Consider the following 21,747-nt stretch of genomic DNA (forward strand, 5'->3'; position numbering starts at 1 on the left):
GGCTTCCAAATAAAATTCAGAGCATGTTCAGTAATTAAAATTACAGTAAATAATCCCAAAACTTAAAAACTATGAGACCTTTGCAAAACGCGTCCTGTTAAACACTTCCCATGATGCGCTCCGATGAAGTGCCATCAAGCAACTGAAAAGTTGACAGTGCACGGGGTTGGGTAAACATCTACGCGATCTATTCCTGGCGGCAACAGTTTAATCACCCTCAGAATAGGTCCGGACGCAATTATTTAGTTGCGGCAACTAAAAAGTCGCCCGTGCGCGGGGCCACAGTCAATGCCGTGTGTTTCATTTGAACTTCCATTAAGCAACTAAATAGTTGCTTTGAAAAAGTTGCCAGTGCGCGGGGGCCCTAATTACGATCAATCTAAGTGCGATAGGCATTGTTCATGTTAATGTTTATTTTTACTCAATAATATTAGAAACTGATCAACAATATATTATCAACTATAGTTGCTCTCAACAATCAAATCAAATATCCTTTTGGAATACATAGATGCAAATGGCGCGAAGCAGTTACTCGTGTTTTTGACCGTGTTCCACCAATTTTAAAAATCTGAAAAATTTAAGATTATACTTCAGGGTAGGGGTGACAACATATGTATATTTTTTTCGGCGTGACTTTTGTTTCCTAAATTTTTTAATTTAATTTTGAAAATTTCAAACTTATGTAAAAGTTGAGTTTTGGATCAAAAATTTATGAAAAAAATCAGGATGGTAAAACGTAACTGTATTTTCATTTTAAAATCACGATAACGATTTTAAAGAAATAAATACTGGAGATATGGTTAAAAAACTAAAAATTGTGTTTCAATTTTTTTTGGAGTTATTTTCCATTGTTGAGGCCTGAAACTTTGGGGAAACATATTATTTTTGATGCACTTTATGTGTATATTTTTTATTTTTCAAAATCTCGGGGGGCACTTTTCACCATCTTAACCGGCTAGACCCTTTACCATGATTTTGGCCAGGGATTTATAGAACAGAAAAACCCCTTCACTTGGGCCCAATACTTTTAGATCAATAAGTCCCTGCCGAAATCATGGTAACCACAGTAGTGCAACTGATTGCGCATTCACCTCTCAAGAGGTTCTTGACTCCCAGTAAGGGGAAGAATTGACTGGTGTGACTTAGAGAGCAATATTTGGCCCGGTTAGTGTCTTAACACTTTCGTTCATCCCAGATGTGCACCAATTGCAAGTTCTCCCCTCAACGCTGGCAGCATTTATGGGGAGAATTTCTATTAGGGAGAGGGCCGGGAGATCCTCTCCCAGTGACCGAAAATATGATGACAGAATTGATCAGCACCCTAAATGAACTCTGCAGGGAGATAGTATGGGCTTCAAAGGAAAATAGAAGTTTATGGGGGTCTGGCTAGCATCCTAAAAGGCGATTGGCCTACCCTGTGAGCAATGGTCCTATCAAAGTACTATCGAAGGAGGCAGCGTGTTGGGGTACAGGCTCAATGAATGGGAGGCACGACTTGGTGGAGTGGTGGTGTTTATTCATCCCAATGAATGCTGGTATGGTGCATTCTCCAATACAATATTCAGGGAAAAAATTACAGGACAAGCGGTGGACAACATTGAAGAAGGTGCACCAGGGAGAATAGGATTTGCTGATGACTGGTGAGGAGATGGAGCAAAACAGGCGGCAACATTGTTGATGAGGTTCATTGGCTGCTTAGGTTTTCCGTGGTGTGTAGTGTATTTAGCAGAGGGTGATAGAATTTTCTATTTAAGAAGAGATAACCTTTTCAGAGGCCTTCTCAATTATGGCCTGATGGCCTGGGGGTGGGGGGGGAGGATTTCTGAGATATCATTCTTGAAAACAGATATGTATTTATTATGTGGTCAAATATAGTAATCACATTTGTCATCTCCGATAATAAATAAATACGAATTTTATAATAATAATTTTTATTATATCTGTATAAGATTCCTGAAAGCACCTGTATCTTTAATCACTGGCAAAGTAATACAAAGAAAACATCTTGTTTTCTTTTAAAAAACAAATATTAATTCCATATAACAAAATCTTCACCCAATACTTATGGGGAAGGGTTTGAACAGCATTTAATCACCCTATACCAAATGCAATGCAAAATTCATTTCTTCACAACTGGTTAAAATATTATAACTCAAAATAAAAACACTTGTGCAAAATAATTTTCAACATGCATCTGCCAAAATGACAGCAGTCACAGAGTTTAAAAAACAATATCTCCTTTGAGTATACAAGGGTAATACCCATTTTACGATTCTCCATCATTGAACAAAGATCATGAAACCCCACCAGGGCAGGCGAAACAACAACTGAATTTGAAAGACGATTTATAACAAAAATAAATAACCAAAATACAGACTTGATTGTAGAGTGGATATGAATAAATTAGTTGATAAATAAATACAACAAGTTACTCCATAAATATTGACACATTATTTAAGTGCAACAGTTAGAGCAGAATATTATCTGAACACACAAAACATAATGCATCATACCACTTCATAAAATATACTAGAAATAATGGAAATGGCCAATGTATTTCGCTAAAGGTAAAATATTTTTAAGTAAGGTAATTCAGACAACATCACATAAAATGATGGCAATTATAATACCAAACCTTTGAAATTAAATTAGTAACAATACAAATACAAGATGCCAGTAATGCCTAGCAGTACACATACTGTATAAGCTTGTCACCTAAAACAATTTTAGTATGTAGCTATTTCTTGGAATGAAAGCCAGTTGACACTTAAATGACTACACTCCCACTCAAAAATCCAATAAAATTGTAAGAATAAAAACCACTATTACATTTCAATTACATGATACATACTATTTTATGTAAACCCGTGCACACATTTGTATGCTGTCTTGATTACTCATATGTCAAGGCAATAAACAGACAACAGTCTTGGCTGATAATCCACATTTAGTAAAAATATCAACACCACACAGCATTAAAAATCTGACGTAACTGTAAAAAATGATAAATATGCGATAAATTATTCAGCACTAACATTCTGCTTTTAGAAAAAAGCAAGTACATGTCATACAAATTATCATTTAGAATCTGAGTCACATGAAACCTAGAGAGCAAAGTTAAAATGGCAATTTTCATATATCAGGATTCAACTGCCTTCCCTTGCAGATGGCAGCTAAAATAGACCTGGTATACATATAGAATTTCTACTGAACCAATGTAAGGCCAATTTTTTACATCTTGCAATTTTGAGGTGTCAAGAGATGTAAATATTTTAAATTCACATCAATGCAAACTATTGTAGCGCTGGCATTTTTGAAGAAAATATGCAAACGCAAAAAAAAATATTTCATTTTGAGGCTAAAACAGTAACAACAGTGCAATAAGATCATTAATGCAGTGCTATGAATATTCGAGCATGACCAGGAAGTTAGTGAAACATGCAAAAATGGTACTTTAAAAAATGATGACTCCTCATTTGCTTATTACAATATTCACATTTAACTAATAAATTATGCCAGAATGGATTCATAATGCTTACAAAATTATCTTTCCCCCAAATAACCAAAATTAATGTCTTTCCTCTAAGCACACTAATGGATTAATAGAATTTCATAACTAGATATACCCATCATTTGACCCACAACACCCAGCTCACTTAAATACTCTGAACTTTGCAGAATCTGGGCTGTGATGAAAAAAGAACAGATCTTTCAACACTCTAGATCAGCTAAGAACAATTAATATGTAACACTCATAAAACAGTAGTTTGGTAAGACACAGCTATCATAATCACAATATAGTTAACATTCATATCTTCTAAGACAGAACATCTTCTTCACTAGTTTAATAATATATACTGAGGTACTCCAAGTTTTATTTTTTTTTACCTTTTTGATATGGTGCCAGAGAGGGATGATGAGTTTCATAAAACGTATTACTTTCTTTCTGAGAGGAAAATTCATGTGAATGTATAAAATGTGAAATTGTACATAGGTACTGTTTTATCATGTAAAATGTATGGCTTTAACAATGGGTGCTGAATTTTCAATAATGTGATATGACACATATTTCCAAGGCAAGGGGATTCCTTATCATGAAATTAAGTAAAAAATGCCTATAATTATAGATATCACGAATTATTACATAAATCTTGAAATTCAACGTCAGCATCACAAGGAAGCTAATTGGTGGTCAATTAATGCCAACCAGATATAGTTTCCCAAGTCCACCAAGCACTCAAATGCAAAAAAATAAAAAGCAAGGTGTTTCTTACATTTCAATAGTTAATATTTGTATGGCTGTCTAACATCATACCAATCAAACTTTGTCAAAAATTACTATAGCAAGTCAGTCATTTTACTACAAAAATATCACACTATATATTACGAGTACATGTATATGGATAAATCTAATAATGTTTATCCTTTTTAGAACATGCTTGGCAATGGAGTTAAATTCCCTACTTCCTATTGCATTTAAAACCTTTTTTTTAACATCAAAAAAGTGATTTAGATCAGAAGAGAAACATTAACCATCTGGTTCAGTATAACTGGGTGTACAAAGCAGGAATAATTCCTCAAAATTGCCAATATGGTTTGCAAAAACTCCACTTTCAAAGTTTCTGCTCTGCAATTCTTATTTCGAAAGGAAGCAACAGCAAATGGCTTTTGTACTTGAGAATCTGAAATGGCAACAAGGCTGCTAACTGGGTACGCATGATTTGTGCATGTACGTAATTAGAGAATTCTAAAACTTGCAAATGATATATTGGAATTCTAGCTGTATCCTTAAAAGTATCCTCACTGCTGTTGCTTTATGATAGCCCATAATAACTAGAGACAGATAAGTGTGCAAAATTCTGAGACAAAGGATGATCTAAATTATTCTGAAACTTTGGTATAACGTGGCATAATAAAGATCGTTTAGATATCTGCATCCAGCAGACAAACTAACTGTACAGGGAAGGATGAAAATGATGGAATTAAAACTGACAAGAGAATGAAGATGCCAAAACAAGAACTGCAAATAATTTCCTTCGCCTGAGTTGACAACATCACAGAAACTAAAAAGTTGATAAACGATGATATCATGATAAAAATAGCAATTTTTTTTTCAAACAAATCTTTCAAACACCTCTTAAGCATATGGAGTAAGCAGTTTTCACTGTGGATACTTTTCTTCGAGCATATTCTCAGTTAACAAGTAGTGGTAGACTACTTGGAAACCACTTTTTCACTCTATACTTTCCGACAGAATCAACTGGTACTTGCAAATGTAACATAAACATGAGAATGAGAAGTACTGCTGCTCCATTAGCCGGCTTCAAAAAAGAAATTGAATTTAAAATCCGTTTTCTATATGATTGGTCCCTGTTGACAGTTAGCCAATGCTAATTCAGGAAGCACACAATTAATGGCAAGAGACAAGGGCATCGTGTAACTTATAAAAGATTATCACTCAAGTCACTCTTATGTAGTCTTTTATAATTACTATTACAGTTAATTCTCTTCAGAAATGTGTTAATCCATGGCAAAAAATGGCATGCTAAAAAAATTAATGGTTCCTTAAATAGCAATGATTCTTATCACACTGGTACCATAGCCAGGCACAACTCCAAAAGCTTAATATATGATCAGTGAAGATGAAAACTTGAAGCAATTTGAGTTAACTTCTATAGCTAGTAAAACCATGAAGGTGAAGTTTATTCAGAAAGTTAATATTCACTGACCACTGGATGCAGCAAAAGGAGTACTACACACCCTCTGCGGTGAGCAAGATCATCTACATTACTCCCTTTCTTGAGAAATCAAACTTTACCCATGAATGGACCAATGAAAGCAGTGTTTTTAAAAGTAGAGAAATCTTTTCATTCCCATCATATATAAAAGCCGGCCCATAATACCAATATCTACGAGTTGTGACATTGGGGCATGCACGAACAACCTGCAGAAAACTACATGTATAAAGGTAAAGCAATCCTGTTTTTTCGCTTGGTGAGATTTTCATTTCGCTTCACACCACACGAGCGCATATTGCCGTGCCGCATCTGCAATCCACAGAATCACATCTTCATTCAAGCTTTACTTTCATAAAGCTCACCCACCAACTCTGAGGGCATTCAAGGCATGATCAAAAGTGAACCAATTAATGGCAAATTCATGAAACCACGCTCTTTTGATCAACAAGGGAGACCCCTGCCCTATCATACCACAAGATGGATTTTCCTCATCTACAGGTCTCTGCCAACAAAACAATACTGTCCCGCCTTCAAGCCCCCAAAACTTCCTTCACATTGCCTACAGCACAACAATTTTATTTAGACCTGGAAACTGGATTCCAGAGAACAAAACACCACACAATCCAACTCGGACTAATTATGGAATCATTCCCAAATTACCATCAGCAAGAACATTAAGGAAGAGATTATAAATTCACTATTCAGTCCCTTAAGTTAGTCATAGGTATGTTCAAATGATTTGTTTAGCACTTGCCCAGATACAAGGATAAGAAAAAATAATACACCTGGAATATTTAGGAAAACCATTTCCATAAATGTATGAAAGGACAAATGTAAATATGCATGTATATATAGTATGTGAGTGTATATGTTCTAACTAACCTTCTAAAAAATTTCATGCTATTGACTAACACAGCCCATGTATAGATAGGTAATAAATTTTTACGATTGTGCGAGTGCAAACGGTATAAGGTATTAGCCGAGGGAGCATTTTCATTAACCAACATTCCCTTTGCTCGAGAGAATTATATATTATTAAAACTAAATATGCCCACCGCTTTAGCTCGTCAAAAGCACTGAATGACCATTCATGAAGAAAAGTCTGTCAAGAAGTCTCATAACATCACTAACACACAACATCCTTCAAAGTTGCTAATAAGGTTAGAATTCCACCACCACACCCACAACCTCTTCTTCGATACTTATGTTTAAAGTGATCACATGCAGTACATCAAAGCAGACAACAATGTTTGCCCTAGTTACACATTATTTTAATTTAGAATTGTAGCCAATTTTTCCTAGTGGCAGAGGAAAGCCTTTCAAAATATGTTAAATGGATGTATTGCCTTGACAACACACTTAAGCAACCAATTAACATTCAACATTTGGACCTCCAACCGCTTTTGACACTCACTTTCATGGAATGCCTTTCAACACAACAGAGTGATTCCTTCAAAATAAAATACCATCGGAGGACAATGCTTGGGCCGACAGTTGGCCCTCGCTGAAACATTTTTGCTTCCCAGTACGTAAATGATGGTGTGCACAATAAAAAATACCTCGTAAGCTTCTGAGGTTCTTCAAATGGCCCCAATAAATGGCACAACAATAAAATTGACATTGTTTTCAATCACTTGGATGGAAAAAATGGATGGAAGGCCTAGAAATTAGCAGCACCTATATACAAATATGATTACACACATAACATTTATGTATACCAGAATTTTTTTCAACAAGACAAAACATATCAAAATATCAACTCAGTCCATCCATGACGAACAATCATTTGTCAAACCACTGCATCCAAGTGTTTAGCATTAAATTACGAAATGTGGGTCTGGTTGCAAAATACAAATCCACCTTTTATGACCAAATAAAAGTCAACAGCATGCATATCCTCAAATGGGTCAATTTGAACTTATGAGAAGTGCTTCAATTTTATCGATAGACACTCTTCATGACATGCAGTGAGAGAGCAAAAATGAAAACACCTACCCAGCAATGAAATTAAATCCCTAACATGCAGCAGGCACAAAATACATCCCTAAATACTAAGCAGCAGAAAATGCCTTGAACTTAAGTGTGCTCATAGCCACTGCAGAGCTATAACAATCATGTTCATTTGACTTTGTTCCCTAGTATGACCGCTCTATAACACGAATTACATGAGACTATCACCATTCATTTTGACTTCTCCTAACAAAGTTACACTATTGTGCTTCATTCATCTCAAAGAATTGCTATGTAGTAGGCAACAACATCTACTTAATGAACAGACAATGAACCAATTATCACAACAAAACAATCATGTTCACATAAATGTGTGTGTGTGTGTTTGCATTTTAATCCATAAATATTGTTGCATCCACACCCATGAATATCCACAAATGGACCATCGTCACTACTATAAAATATTAAGCATGAAAAATCCTCAACAAATGTTTGTAGTTCAACCCTGATTCAATCTTAGCCATCATAATGTCAGAAATATTATCAGAATTAACATTTGCTCTTTAAATGCAGTCACCACAAATTAAGCTAACAAGATTTAAGACCACAAATTACTTGCAATTTGCATCAGTAATCAATGCGATTAATGTGAGCACCAATTGCTTTATATATCTTAAATTATATGGAGTGCTTTTTATTTTCCAGGATCCAGTCAGTCTTTGTATCATTTAAAAATTCAAGAAATATTGAAGATAAAAGTTAAGTCAACAAACTCAGCCATAAAAAATGGTAAATTTCAAGAATACAGTAGCTGCCTTCAGAGGGTGAGTGAGGAACTGAGGCACTAATGGCAGTGATCCCAAATGAGAAAGGAAGAACCAATACAAGTGAGGAGAGCTAGGACTGCAATGGGCTGCCAAGCTGAAAGGGCAAGCAACTGCAATGGTTTCCAGAGAACCAAGATTACAAATATTCTGCAAAAACATGAGCCCCAAATGGATTTATCAGATGAAGTGCACTGGTTTCATACAAATACGAAGAGAATCCGTAAATTATTGAAGAAGTGAAATGACATCTAGAAATCTGCCGAGAGGAAAGGTTCGCTTTTAGCTAGAGAATGCTATCAACAAACCGCTTCCAACCTTCCAACATTATGAAAAGAAACATTAAAAAATTCCATCTATTTAGCAATGCTCAACAGATCTAGCACCACCATCTAGAAAAGGCATAAGAAGAATTAAAATCAACTGCCTTCTACCAAAGAAGTGCCATGTGGACCCAAGATACCTATTCAGTCTTATGAATTTCTATGCACCATAAGATCAAAAAGCAGAAAATGCACATGAAGCTAGTGGACAACTAAGAACAATACATTACTGTCTCAGTTGAAAGCACAATTTAACGAGCACTTCCAGAATATTTTTGACTGAAGCATGCTCCTATTAGAAATAGCAACCACTAAACCCGATAATGGATCCTGAAGACTCCAAATTCCCCATTTCATGGTGTTTTTTTCATTATTTGCACTTCCATTAGAGTCCAAAAAAGTCATCTCCTAAACTAAAAGACACTACTAAAATCACTAACTAATCCTTTCATCAAAGGAAGGAAATCAACCACCAAAATGCCAAATTGTCTTCAACAGCTTGATAAAAGAGAAGAAATAACGATTTTTTACCTAAGGTAATAGCAAGATGAAACAGTTCACCTTGCAGGATATCCTACTAGGCCACCAATAGAGCATCTTACGATTTCCTTTCCTCTCTAACCCTAGAAGTATATGTAGAATAAATCCCAAATGGCAATAGATAATCATAGAGTGGCATTTAAAATTATAACAAGAGATTTTATTAAGGATGATATATGTATTTATCAGTATCAATGTCATAAGTTATATCTCACTTCTTTCCAATTAACTCAAAACTATCAGAAATTCAATGGTCTATTTGGAACAAAATGTGCAGAGTGACTAATGTAAATCAGGATCAATTTATTACATATAACTCACTTTAAAATCAATTGAAGATTAAACCGGTGAAAGGACACCAAAGTTGTGAGTTCATTTGCTATTGGCAGCCAGGTGATTATGATTGGAGAGTTGATAATGCTTTGGCAGTGCTATGAGTGCCAAGAGGAAAATAATAGTATATTAAAAGTTATGTTGATTATTAATTAGTGGCTACATATGTGAATTCACCTCAGCCATCTACACCCGACAGTAGTTTGGTCAATGCTGTAAACAGTCTCCTTACACCTACAGCACAAACAAGTTTCTAGCATCCTAATACTTGTAATTATTTAATTTTTAATTATTAATATGTATTATTAAAAGCTTTTATATCACAGATTTTGATTAACACTGGAAGATAGAGGAAATATCCACATTCATTTTTCACAGGTAATATGTATCATAAATATATTAGAAGCTCCAAAAACTGAAAACTAGTGAGTATATGAAATTTATGATAGTAATCAAGTGGCAACTCATCACTCTGTTGTCCCTGTTAACAGATGTTGATTTAAACCAAGAAGGGTGCAGGCATCACCCTCTACACACCCTCCACTGGAGGGATGCACCAGAGGAGACGCCTTGGGCCAATTCCATGAACGCCCTTCCACAAACGTCCACCAGCATGAAATTCAACCTTGGCGGGTGAAACAAAAGCCAGGGATCAATGCAAGGCTCGTGGTGAGATAGGGCCAAACCACTCAGCCATCCCCTGTCCAGTGACAAGCTCCAAAGAAAGTCGAAGAGAGAGAGAGGTGTGAGTGTATAATTCTAGTGAGTGGTAGGTAGGGCCACTTTGCATCAAAGTCACCTCTCTTCGCCCTGTTGAGTGCAATGGGAAGTCCCCTATGTGGTGGAGTGCACACCTTTGCTCCACATGCTATGCAAGGACATGCACATGCATGCATGCCAACAAACACACACACACACATGCTGCTTGGGAAAGAGACATCCACACACAAAAAGGAGAACGACAAACACGCAAGTACGTACACACACAAGCAATCTGTACAATATGGTAATGTAACACCCTTCCCTCTTCCTGCACCGGCTCATGGAGCCTGTGTGTCCTTCTAAAGAATTGATGCACTCACAACAGATCACAGCAATATCAATGGAATATTAAATGTGCATTTAATAGTCTCAACGCCCAAGCAAATGCTTCAGTCCAATGGGATACATGCGTGAGAAATGCAATACATCTTTTACAACTTATTTCATCATGATTATATCATCATAATTAGAATTTAATTATCTGACAGGTCAACTGTTTTTATCTCTGTGACCAAGCCATATTTTTTGAGCTTCGCTTACGTAAGATTAATGCTGCACTTGAATTGTTATCAATACCCTTAGATCTCTAATTCGTTGCTCAGCAAGCTCAAGTTATAGGAAGTCAGTTGCTTAAATGGCACGGACTTGGAAAAAATTGACATATTACATATATTAATATATATATATATTTACACATACATGTGTGTGTACTTAGATATACCCAAGTTAACCTTCAAAGTAGATATCTTCCACCACTAAGAAAACTGAAGTAGGAAAAAGTGGGTGACACAACATGAGCACAGCCAAAAATTACAATCAGCAGAGAGGTACACCTCATGCTGGGGAGAGCGTATCGCTCCATGCATCTGGCGAGACCTCGTAGAAGCAAATGTGCCGAAGCAAAGGGTCAAGAGCAAAGAAAGAGAGGTTGAGCATTCATACAGGCACTTCAGTACTTTTTTGAGCTGAACATTTCCAGCACTTGTGTAAAAAATTCCTGGACAAAATTGTGATAAAATATACTTCATAAGAAAGCATTGTTTAAAGAAATCAATCATGTGGCATCCCTTTAGAAATGAAGACAAGGCACGGCCTTAATTGCAACCTCTTGATTATTTCCAGTTGAAATTAAGTTCCCCTATGCTCTGGATTAACTGATTTCTTGTCTTCATAAAAACAATCAAAGGCTATTCACATTATTTCTCCAGCGAGTAGAAAAAATTATGCAATGTCATGACCTGATAACTTTTCAATAGTTTTAAGAAAAACGTACTTAATTATGGTGATCCTGTTTTGAATGCTGGTGGAGGATATTCAATTCAGAACTTCACAATCTAACAATCTGCTCTAATAATACATGGATGACCCAAAATCCACTTGTATATTCAGTATCAATGCTTTAAGTGTTTGAGGTCCTACCATCCAATGAGAGTTAACATACATCTAGACTTACTACTGACGTATTATACACTCACAAAATCCTTAGGATCATTATCAGTACGTGTCATAATTTGCATGTACTCACATATTAATTAGTGCTCTAATTATTTCCTATTCTGTAGCATTTGAATTATACATTTATTGAATAAGCTACAAACCAGTCATTTAAGAGCAAAGTGCAGTCCAAAAAATACCACCAGCTATCCTATCACAGGCAAACTGCCAAAAGGTATTAAGAAGTATTACAAGAAGTCAGATGAAAATATTATTATTATTAATCATTAGCTTTGATTGATGAAGCCATCTTCTACTCTTAAAATCTTAGCAGTCCATCAACTTCTACAGTAGTACTTGGGTGGAGTGAGGTAAAGAGAGGAGAGAATATTTTTTGCAACTATAGTCTTTCAACTGAGAAAGCGCTATAAAGAACAGGAGAAATAGAATTTTAGCAAAAGCTACACCTTGTATATTTCACTTGGGAGAAATATTCAATGAAATGTTATATTTTAAACAGGGCTGAAGATTCTTAGTCTAACTTAGCATCTGAGCACAACCAAAAAAAATGAGAAAATTCACTCCACCCTGATGGAAAAAATGCCATATTGAATGAAACTGGGAGATCTGTTTCCATTATTTTTTTATGACCCCACAGAGAAAGCAATAAAAATACAATACCAATTTTAATAGCTGCAAAAATTATTTTTTTCTTGGGTATAAAAATTGCATTGAATATTAATGACTCTGAATTACAAGTGTCTGAGAATCATCAAAAATTATCTCCAAAGAAATACTTGCATTAATAGTTGTTTCTCTCCTTAAAATTTTAAAATCTGAATCCGGAACTGTGAATAATTAAGATATAATACAAGACTCCAATCTACATCTCCTTAAGGAACTGACACTCTTAATAAATAGCTTTTTCCACCAAACTTCAAACTTAAAAATCTTCAAAATCATTACTAAAATGAATCAACTTGAAACAATTGGATAAAGAAATTCCATTCCTTGAACAGACTCACAACTCAAAAGCAACTAACCAATTAGCTAGGCTAAATTCATTGATTTTGAATATTTTTCCCATATGAAATTAATCCAACAGCTTTTACTGTAAACTTAACCACCTTTCAAAGACAAAATTCTTCCACCCAACAAACATCCTGCCAATGAAGATATATTGGAAGACAGCTTTAGAGGTGCTCCAAGCTCACTACACACAAATACACCTGATATTTGCACTATGCCAAACCAAACAATCATGGTCATGACTAATTTACGACGGCCTATATACACATTATCAAAACAAGTTGATGTATGGCTAACTTTCCATTATTTAAAAAATTACGGACAATATGCCTTGAGTAAAATTTCATCTCACTATTCAAAAATTTGAGATCCATAATAGTAAACCTGGCAAAAGCTGTCACCACACCAAATGCAGCTGCCATTGAACAATTTTCAATATATAGTTACACATGTCGATAATGTCTATCATGTTATATAGATGCAATCACACCAAACAAGAGGAAGGATGTATTTAACAAAGTAAAATATAATCAAGAGTCACTTAAAACACAGAATACACAGCTTCAAATGCATTAGAACTTCCTCTATAGACTAGGGGTATTCAACAGCCAATCTTTAGAACTGTATGAGAATCTACATCCCACTAAACGATACAAATTATAACAATAAAAATTAAATAAGCTATGTAATGATTACAAAAAGTTTAAACCAAGGCCACCTGTACATGAGTATTGGTAGATTATCTCCTCCAAAATAAAATATGACTAATACCTTATTGCTTCAAATCACTCAAGCAAAATATTCATCGATGCTTGAATTATTTTTCTTTTCACCAAAATATCACATCTATAATTACTAAATTTAATTCCTTGAGAGCCACACCAAACTAATGAATTACTTCCATTGTAATTGACCACTCCAGTAAACAAAATGCATTCTCATCACATGAGTGCTATGGTGAAAACTACATAAAAATTTCCACTAAATTGATTCAATGGACTATTTGCAGTTATCTATGCACGTGCATGCACATAGATATATATGTGAGATCATATACATCTATATACACTTAATGTATACGTGTACGTACTTGCAAGTATACAGAGTCATATACAATCAAATACGCACAGCTAACATAAATATGATATGATAAATTAGGAAATACCACTTCAAAAAGTTAATGGATGATAAAACTTTCTTATGGTGCAAAAAACCTGGCTCTTTCTCTTGGCCTTGTCGAGCCTGAAGTGGATAAGCAAGCAGAGATTCTTGCCACAATGGTCCTGGTTAAAAATGCTGCTGCATCTATATGATAAATTCTGTCAATACAAGTAGTGCTATGGCAACACACTGCTTGCAAATCCTTAACAAATATAAATTAGCTTTCCCAGTAATCAAACCCTTCAATTAGTAAACAAATCTACAGTGAGCTAACAGACATCACTTTTTTCTGATGTCAAGAGAAAGAGTGAAGCAAGAAAAAGAGTTTAATTAGTAAAACTTCCCTCCGGCACATCAGCACTAATCAAATGTGCACAGCATTTTTGTACTGTCTCATACAGGAGCCACCCTTGCTCCCTCCTGCCCTCTCAACTCATGCGCAAAATACACACCTTAAAAGGGAAAAATAAAAAATACATCAATAAAATAAATCCAGCAATTAAGCTGAGAAAACAAGAGGACTTATGACCTGAAGCTTGCTGAATGCACACAAATGCAAGCCATAACTCCTTCCCTGCTTCACACTCCTCTATTCCACAAGCATGCCAACAACATTAAATCTATCAAGAAATACAACAAAATTAGAACTTTTCAAAGGTGAGCACTAGAATAACTGACAAGGCATAAAAAAAATATAAAACATTTCACACCATAGTGATCCCAACCTATTATCTAAAGCCTTCCTCATATTAAGAATTACCTTGAGGGAAACCAAGTTCCAGGGAATCAGAATGGAGAATTCAATCATAAATGCCATGGGCAGCATTATTCAGTGGTCAGGAGAGTGCAACCCACTCGATCAACCACCTTCTTCCCAAGTATGCACACTTCCCAATACCAAACACAGTCTTTGGGAGGAGTCCTAATTCTGTTTTAGGGCAATAGGACTATTCATAACCAAAACATATTTCATCGCGTGCATCTTCCACAGCTCCTGAATTACCTCATTTCATTGTAACAATAAAAAATTCAACTAGATGAACAATACCTTAACAAAGTACATCAATGCTCATCTCTTCCACCAGGCAATGTTTCAATTACGACCATCACCAGATATCAGTCTGCTCCAATACAAAAGAGACCATTAGCAGGATTCGGCAGCTGATTCCTCAACCACTTCCTTCTCCTTTACACTTGCCCCAGGCTCAGCTGTATCGGATGAGCTGCTGCCAGCCGCTGTGCTACCCTCCTCCCCACCCTCAGCCATGGCTCCCGTCGTCGCAGCAGCATCCCCCTCGGCAACTGACTTCTCTGCATCCCCTCCCTCCACCTTGTCCCCTCCACCATCGCCAGTCTGCCCCCCCTCCCCCTCTTCCATCGGAGCAGCCGCCTCCTTACCTGCAGCCTCCTCTCCCGACACCCCCTCGGCAGCTGAAGCACCACTAGTCGATGATGACATCTCTTCTGCTTCATCTCCTGCTGTAGCAGCGCCTTCAGACTTCCTCTCGGGCAGAAGAGTGCACACGAGTGAGCACCACAGTGCCGTTCTGGCATAGCGAGAGGCCAGACCCAGCTCATGGATGCCAGATGCCAACGCCAAGATATCTGATGAAAGAACATACACATGGGAGAATTTTAACATCACCGCTTCACTAGCATTCACCCATGAAGGCCAGTTATAAGATAAGTGGACGTCCACCTAACTATGTGTTCAATTTATGATGGCATTGATAAAAAACCTGAGCTGACTTTATTTGCATTTCTAAAACTTTCAAATTTTCACCTATTTTGTTTCCACAACAAAAACACACCACCATCAGTCCATACCTTCCTGCATCATTAATGTATTTTATTTTCTTTGCTCTTATAGGTTTTTCCTAGAGCATAATAAATATTCAATCATTCATTCACCACTGATCTACACCATTGATTGATGTTGTTTCCCTGTGTCCTGTCCATTCCTCTCAATATGAATTCAGCATATGTCATTAATGATAAAACTGAAACCACAGAGGCAAATCATCCTCAAAATTAAGTCACCGGACCAAAAACAAAAACAAAATTAACAAAAAACAGCGAAAGTGACATATTCATATTGTGTTACTGCAGGTGTCTCCCTTCCAGATTGTCTAGGTCTTCCTCAATCTTGAAGAGCCAAAAGAAGCTGTGCAACACCAACAGATGAGAATGACTAACAATGAGCAAGGGCAATCTCATCTACAAAAATATCTGCCACTTAACCACTTGTGCCTAAGAACCGCTCATATTAGGTTCATGATGCGTGGTGGCACAATTACAATTCCAGCAACCCTTAGGGTGAGCCCCAAGTCGGAGCTTGACACGTTGGCTAACATGGAGAATTTAACCCAGTAGTGGGAGTCCCAAAAAGCATTTATCCACATTATTCCCCTGGAAATCATCAATTGCTAATTCACAATTTACTTGCTTCAGTTCTTATGCTTACTGTTTCCACAATCCACTGATGACTCGATTGCTTCTCATACTGACGGAACAGCATCCCTCTACGACTTTGAGCAATGCCACTCTTACATATGATTTGGAATATGCTTTCTGCCACCACACGGCAGTTTGGATCCATCATGCCAATCCCTGGCAAAACCAGATTGGTGATCATGTCACTACCAGGGTTCCCACTCTACCTGAATAATGAAATTCACGGTTTTTTCCAGGTTTCCGCGGTTTTTTTTTCAGGTTTTCACGGTTTTTTTTAGGTTTTCACGGTCTCAATTCCGTCAAATTCATGGTCCGTTAAGAAGCCAACAATAAGAAAATCACTGGCCGTATATCAACAGAAAATTAACGTATGCGACAAACGGCCGTGAATGTTAACGCCGCAATGAAAAGTGATATCTGTTATGACGTGATCTATCGTTTGCAAAATTCAGGGCCGACTAAAGGACCAGCCCAACCGCGCTCTTGCCCGGACGCCGAATACCCTTTGGACCTTCTTCTGTCCAGGCACCAGAAGTCCTTTTTTAATTCCTCGCCGAGAGATTATTTTTAGCACACGTTGTTATTACTGCACAGTAACCAAATTTACCATACCCAATCTTTCGTATTTAACAGAAAATATTTTATTAAAATTATTTATAGAACATAATAAATCAAAAAACAATAACATACACCGTATTAGCACTAATCTAAGACGAACATGATTCTAAGACTACTCTCCTTTTGTGGAACTCCACCAGGGGAAAAAAATTTTTACTAATAACGATACGATTATAAAATGAATGCGGTAAAACAATTAATGCTTGATTTTTTGCTAGGTTGCCTATGTCCAAGGAAATGCAGGATTTTGGCGAGTAATTATGATATTCATTAAAGGTTTCAAACAATATTTATGATAATAACAGGAATAATAGTTCTTTATCAAGACACTTAGGTCATATTGTCGATTCGTCTCATATCTCTTTCAAAATCCTGAAGGAAAACGCCACCTCGCTAAAAAAATGTTTGCTCTCCACTCGGCATTTACACTGCTATTATGGATTTCTGTTTGATGTAATGAATATGACTGCGCCATGAAATTTTTTAACCTAAAGATACCCATTCTTCTCTAATTAGCGCAGTGCCAGATGAGCAGATGAATTCGGATTGTTAGTAGGGAGAAACAAAAATACAGAGAAGATATCCCTTCGTCAGTAACCCTGACAAGTGAGATTTATAGTATAACTCGTAAATTGATAACTGATAATAACCTGATATCTTGTTCTCGGAAAAATGCCACATTAACTGCCGAGAAGCTCAGCTACGAGTATATAGAGTTTCGCCAGAAATCATCATTGTATTTTTCCAACTATTTTCTTGTTTTAAATGCTTAAATAACGTTAGAAATACATCGTGTTTGGTCTCATTCTTTTTTGAATTACATGCACTTTACAAATATTTCAATCTAATAAAAGTAAAAAGCCAATTGCCGAAATTAATTGTTAGACACCTTTTGGGCTAATAGGTGATTCATGCAGCAGTTGACCTCCAGAAACTGGGAACTTCGAAGCAGTTAGGTTGAAAAAGGTCAGTGGGTGAGAAAAGGGGGGAGCACGAAACACGTTTCTATTGTTCTCGTGTAACTTGATATTTTTTTCAAAGCTAAGGTCTTCGTAATACGATCCCTGTGCGAGCTGAGACCTTTTTCTTATTTCGGAGAAGAGGAAAGCTTCAGAGGGGGGAGGCGAGTTCTGGCAAGGAGACATCGCCAAAGTGATGTTCGGGATCTGGATGCGGATGTTATTTTCTAAAAGTATATAGGTTAGATAGAAATAACGTCACGGCTTTCTTTCACATAGGCCCGGGTTCAAGAGATATTCACATTTAAAGATTTCGCGCAGCATGAGATCCCAAAGGTAAACGCTCCCTTTCTCAACTACGGCCGTGGCAGTGCGGTCTGGGGCGTTAGTCTCCTGAACTATAATTGGTAACATGGGTTTGTGTTCCAGTGATGGCAATATTTTTTCTCTCTTCCAATTTTTGAAATCAGTGTTACATTTATCCCCATTCGTTTTATTTAGTTACTTCGCGAATTTTTAAATTTAATATCAATTTATGGATTTTAAACGAAACTCCTAATTGTGCTTTACCACGCAAATTAAGAGGACGTATATAATGACTTACCCGCAAATTTCCCGGAATTTGATCATCCTCGCCCTAGCCATTGCTCCCACAGCCTCTTCGTGTATTCGTAATCTCAAGTCTTTCTTCTCAACAAATAAACACCATTGCCTATCCTCACATTCTGTTAATGACCCTAGCCAGTTTCCCCTCCTACCCATCCAGTACAATGATCCTGCTATCCAGCAGCCTACTCAAGCCGTTTTTGAGGTCTTCTTTGTTTACCTTTCGCACCTGTTTTCACACAATAGGGAAATCGCATACTTTTTATAGACAGTATGCTGATATACTACAGTAAATACTTAGTACTGCAATATAATTTTTTCCGCTAAAAATTCAGTTTATACCCTAGAAAATGAATCCCAAAAGTCTCCAGAGTTTCGCCGGTTAAAAAATACCGCCCCCACTAATCTTACGCCGTGACGTCATAATTCAGTAGGAGTCCAAGATCCAAGCCCAGTAACGTCGTAGCTGCAGGTTTGGAAGAGCCACGTTGCGTTTAAAGGAGAACATGGCTGAAACAAGGAAAACCTACAAGTTGTGCATTGTTGCAATAACACCCCAGAAAAAATTTCGTTTGCATTCCCACAGAGGAAATTAGAAGAAAAGCCTCGATGCATGCCGTCTGGCCGGATGAGCGTTCACGCTTTTGCAGAAAAATAAGAGTATAATAAACGGAATGATAAACCCGTGAGCAATGTGTTCGAAGATAACTTTAATATAAATGATATTTCGATATTTCATCGACTGAATAACTTGAACCTCAGATTTTTCTGTAATTTGGCCGCCTTTTAATAAAAACTTCGAGATACTTGTTTCTCGATGGGCTCGAATTATTTATGGCAGTTGTTCAATTTCAGTTAACGAAGGACATAGAAAATTCCATGATGTTTACAATCAAGGGAGGAAATATGAAAATAAAGAGCAACGTTGTTCCTCATACATTCGACTGCCAGCCAAGTATACATCGTTTTCTTCTACTGTCGGCATTAAAATTATGTGCCGCTGTACTTCGCAAATTTACATCTTGGCTTCAGTGCATGCTATAATAATGAATTATACGTCATTATAAAGAAAATTTTATCCTTAATTCCGATTTATTTTTTTACAAAAAATTCCGAACTGTATACACACCAGTGCAATAAATGACTCCGCGCACCGTAAAATTAGCCGTTTTGTCAACTTTATGAACTTTGTAACTCAACCCAGGGAAAACGGCTACGTCTACACCATTCATCTACCACAATAAGTTGCAAACCTTAATGAAGATAATAATAATAGCTTTTGCGTGTTTCATGGACCGGAGACGCATTATAAAGGAAGTTGTAGATGGAAAAAGAATGGAATATCCGGAGGTGGTCACATAAAATGAATCGTAGCATTCTTTCTTTTTATTCTACGCCGTTGCTTGCTTTTCAAAGAAAGTTGAATCACAAGAGGAATGCTCCGCGGCCCTTGATTTGGAAATTGTGGAGGAAGAAGCAGAAGACATGTGTGGCTCAGGAATTTCTATTCAGCATTTTATTTTGGTTGACAGGAAAAACCAAGGATCCATTTAAAGGTTGTCAGGCCATCGTATAACGTAGGACTGATGTGCATTACAGGGGAAATGGGGAGTTTAAGGGAAAGTAAAAGTTGCCCAAAGAATGTGCAGTTCTCTCATATGTTGCTCTTTCCCCAGATAAAACCAAATAGAAATTGGATTATGATGATATTTTCCCCACGGATTCCACTGATGGTGAGAGTCCAGGTGGAGGTTATCCCTCTAGGATTTCCGATACGGAATTTTTAAGTGACAACGATCGCAATGACGATGAGCTCATATTGTGAGTACAGGTTCCAGATATATCGTGAGAAAAGCTCCCAAAATGTATTAAGGACTCTGTTTGGAAAATATTCATATTTTAATGTTACTTTAGGAAGGCCTTAATTACAAAAGTAACTTATTATTATATTGATCGAAGTGTGATTGACTGATTCTTTCTGCAGAATAGGAAGTGGCTTCCGAGTTTTTGAGTCACAAGCTGGTAGATTGTGTTGGAAATTCGTGCATATTACCGCTACTAAATAGAAACAATGAATAGTCTGGCTTGCTCAGATACCAGTCTTAAAGAGCTTCCTGTCGCCGTCCAGACAAGTATTTTTAAGTTAAAAGCATCATTGATTACTTCGAGGTGGAAAATAAGTTCACCATAAGACTCTCTACCGGACTGCCAAAAGAATACACATTTCACATGAGTAGGGACATGCAAAAGTCGCAAATGCGATAACGCGAATTTTAACGCGAATTCCGGTATTTTCCCGCGAAATACGCGATTTCCGGGGTTTTCCCGCGAATACGCGAATTTCGTGTTAATTGCGATTTTCTCCAATTCATGGGCGATTTTCACTAACTCAGACGCAATTTTCACAATTTTTTTCTTCAGCTCATGCTCCTCCCACGAAATTATTTTTCGAGACGTAGATTTAAGGCGTAATTTTTTCACTGCATTGGCCGCTTTCCGACGCGGCGAATTTCCATGGGCCGCCGTTCACGGCACAGCGCCGTGAGATGTCTCGTTAGAAAGTGGCCTGAATTTCACGGAACCGTGCCGTGAACGGCGGCCGGCGAAAAGTCGTTGCGTTTGAAAGTAGCCTCAAGGTAGCACGATGTGTATTTCACGCCATAAACGGCGCACCGCCGGGCCGGATTGAACCTTGCCTTGCTGACCGTCAACAACGCCGTGCCGTCAACTGCGCGAGTCGACTCGCTTGCAGACATGCATTGTGACCAATGGTTATTTAAAAGCACAGTGCCGTGCCGTTGACGACGGGCGGAGCAAAGCAAAAGTCTGAAAGCGGCAAAAAGTGGCTGTGCGCCGTCTATTCCGTGAAATACACACGGAGCTACATTGTGGCAGCTTTGTGCCAAAACGACTTATCGCCGGCCGCCGTTCCCGGCACAGCGCCGTAAAATTCAGGCCACTTCCCGACAAGATGACTCTCTGGATTTCATGGCGCTGTGGCGGGAACGGCGGCCCG

At 37.2% G+C, this 21,747-nt stretch overlaps 1 protein-coding gene across 5 annotated transcripts in view; it reads right to left on the bottom strand.

Annotated features, from left to right (window-relative positions):
• Window positions 1-1,914: 1,914 nt before the first annotated feature.
• The window catches only part of LOC124164226, a 61,143-nt gene continuing 41,310 nt past the window's right edge, over window positions 1,915-21,747 (bottom strand). For all 5 annotated transcript variants that reach the window (XM_046541456.1, XM_046541455.1, XM_046541458.1 and 2 more), the window contains 2 exons: window positions 15,143-15,699; window positions 1,915-2,992 (listed from right to left, as the gene is read on the bottom strand). In XM_046541456.1, the coding sequence (XP_046397412.1) occupies window positions 15,239-15,699 (461 nt within the window). In that variant the 3' untranslated portion in view covers window positions 1,915-2,992; window positions 15,143-15,238. The remainder of the gene's footprint in view (window positions 2,993-15,142; window positions 15,700-21,747) is intronic.

This window comes from Ischnura elegans, chromosome 8 (genome assembly GCF_921293095.1).
Source record: "Ischnura elegans chromosome 8, ioIscEleg1.1, whole genome shotgun sequence".
In the NCBI taxonomy this organism is placed as follows: Eukaryota; Metazoa; Arthropoda; class Insecta; order Odonata; family Coenagrionidae; genus Ischnura; species Ischnura elegans.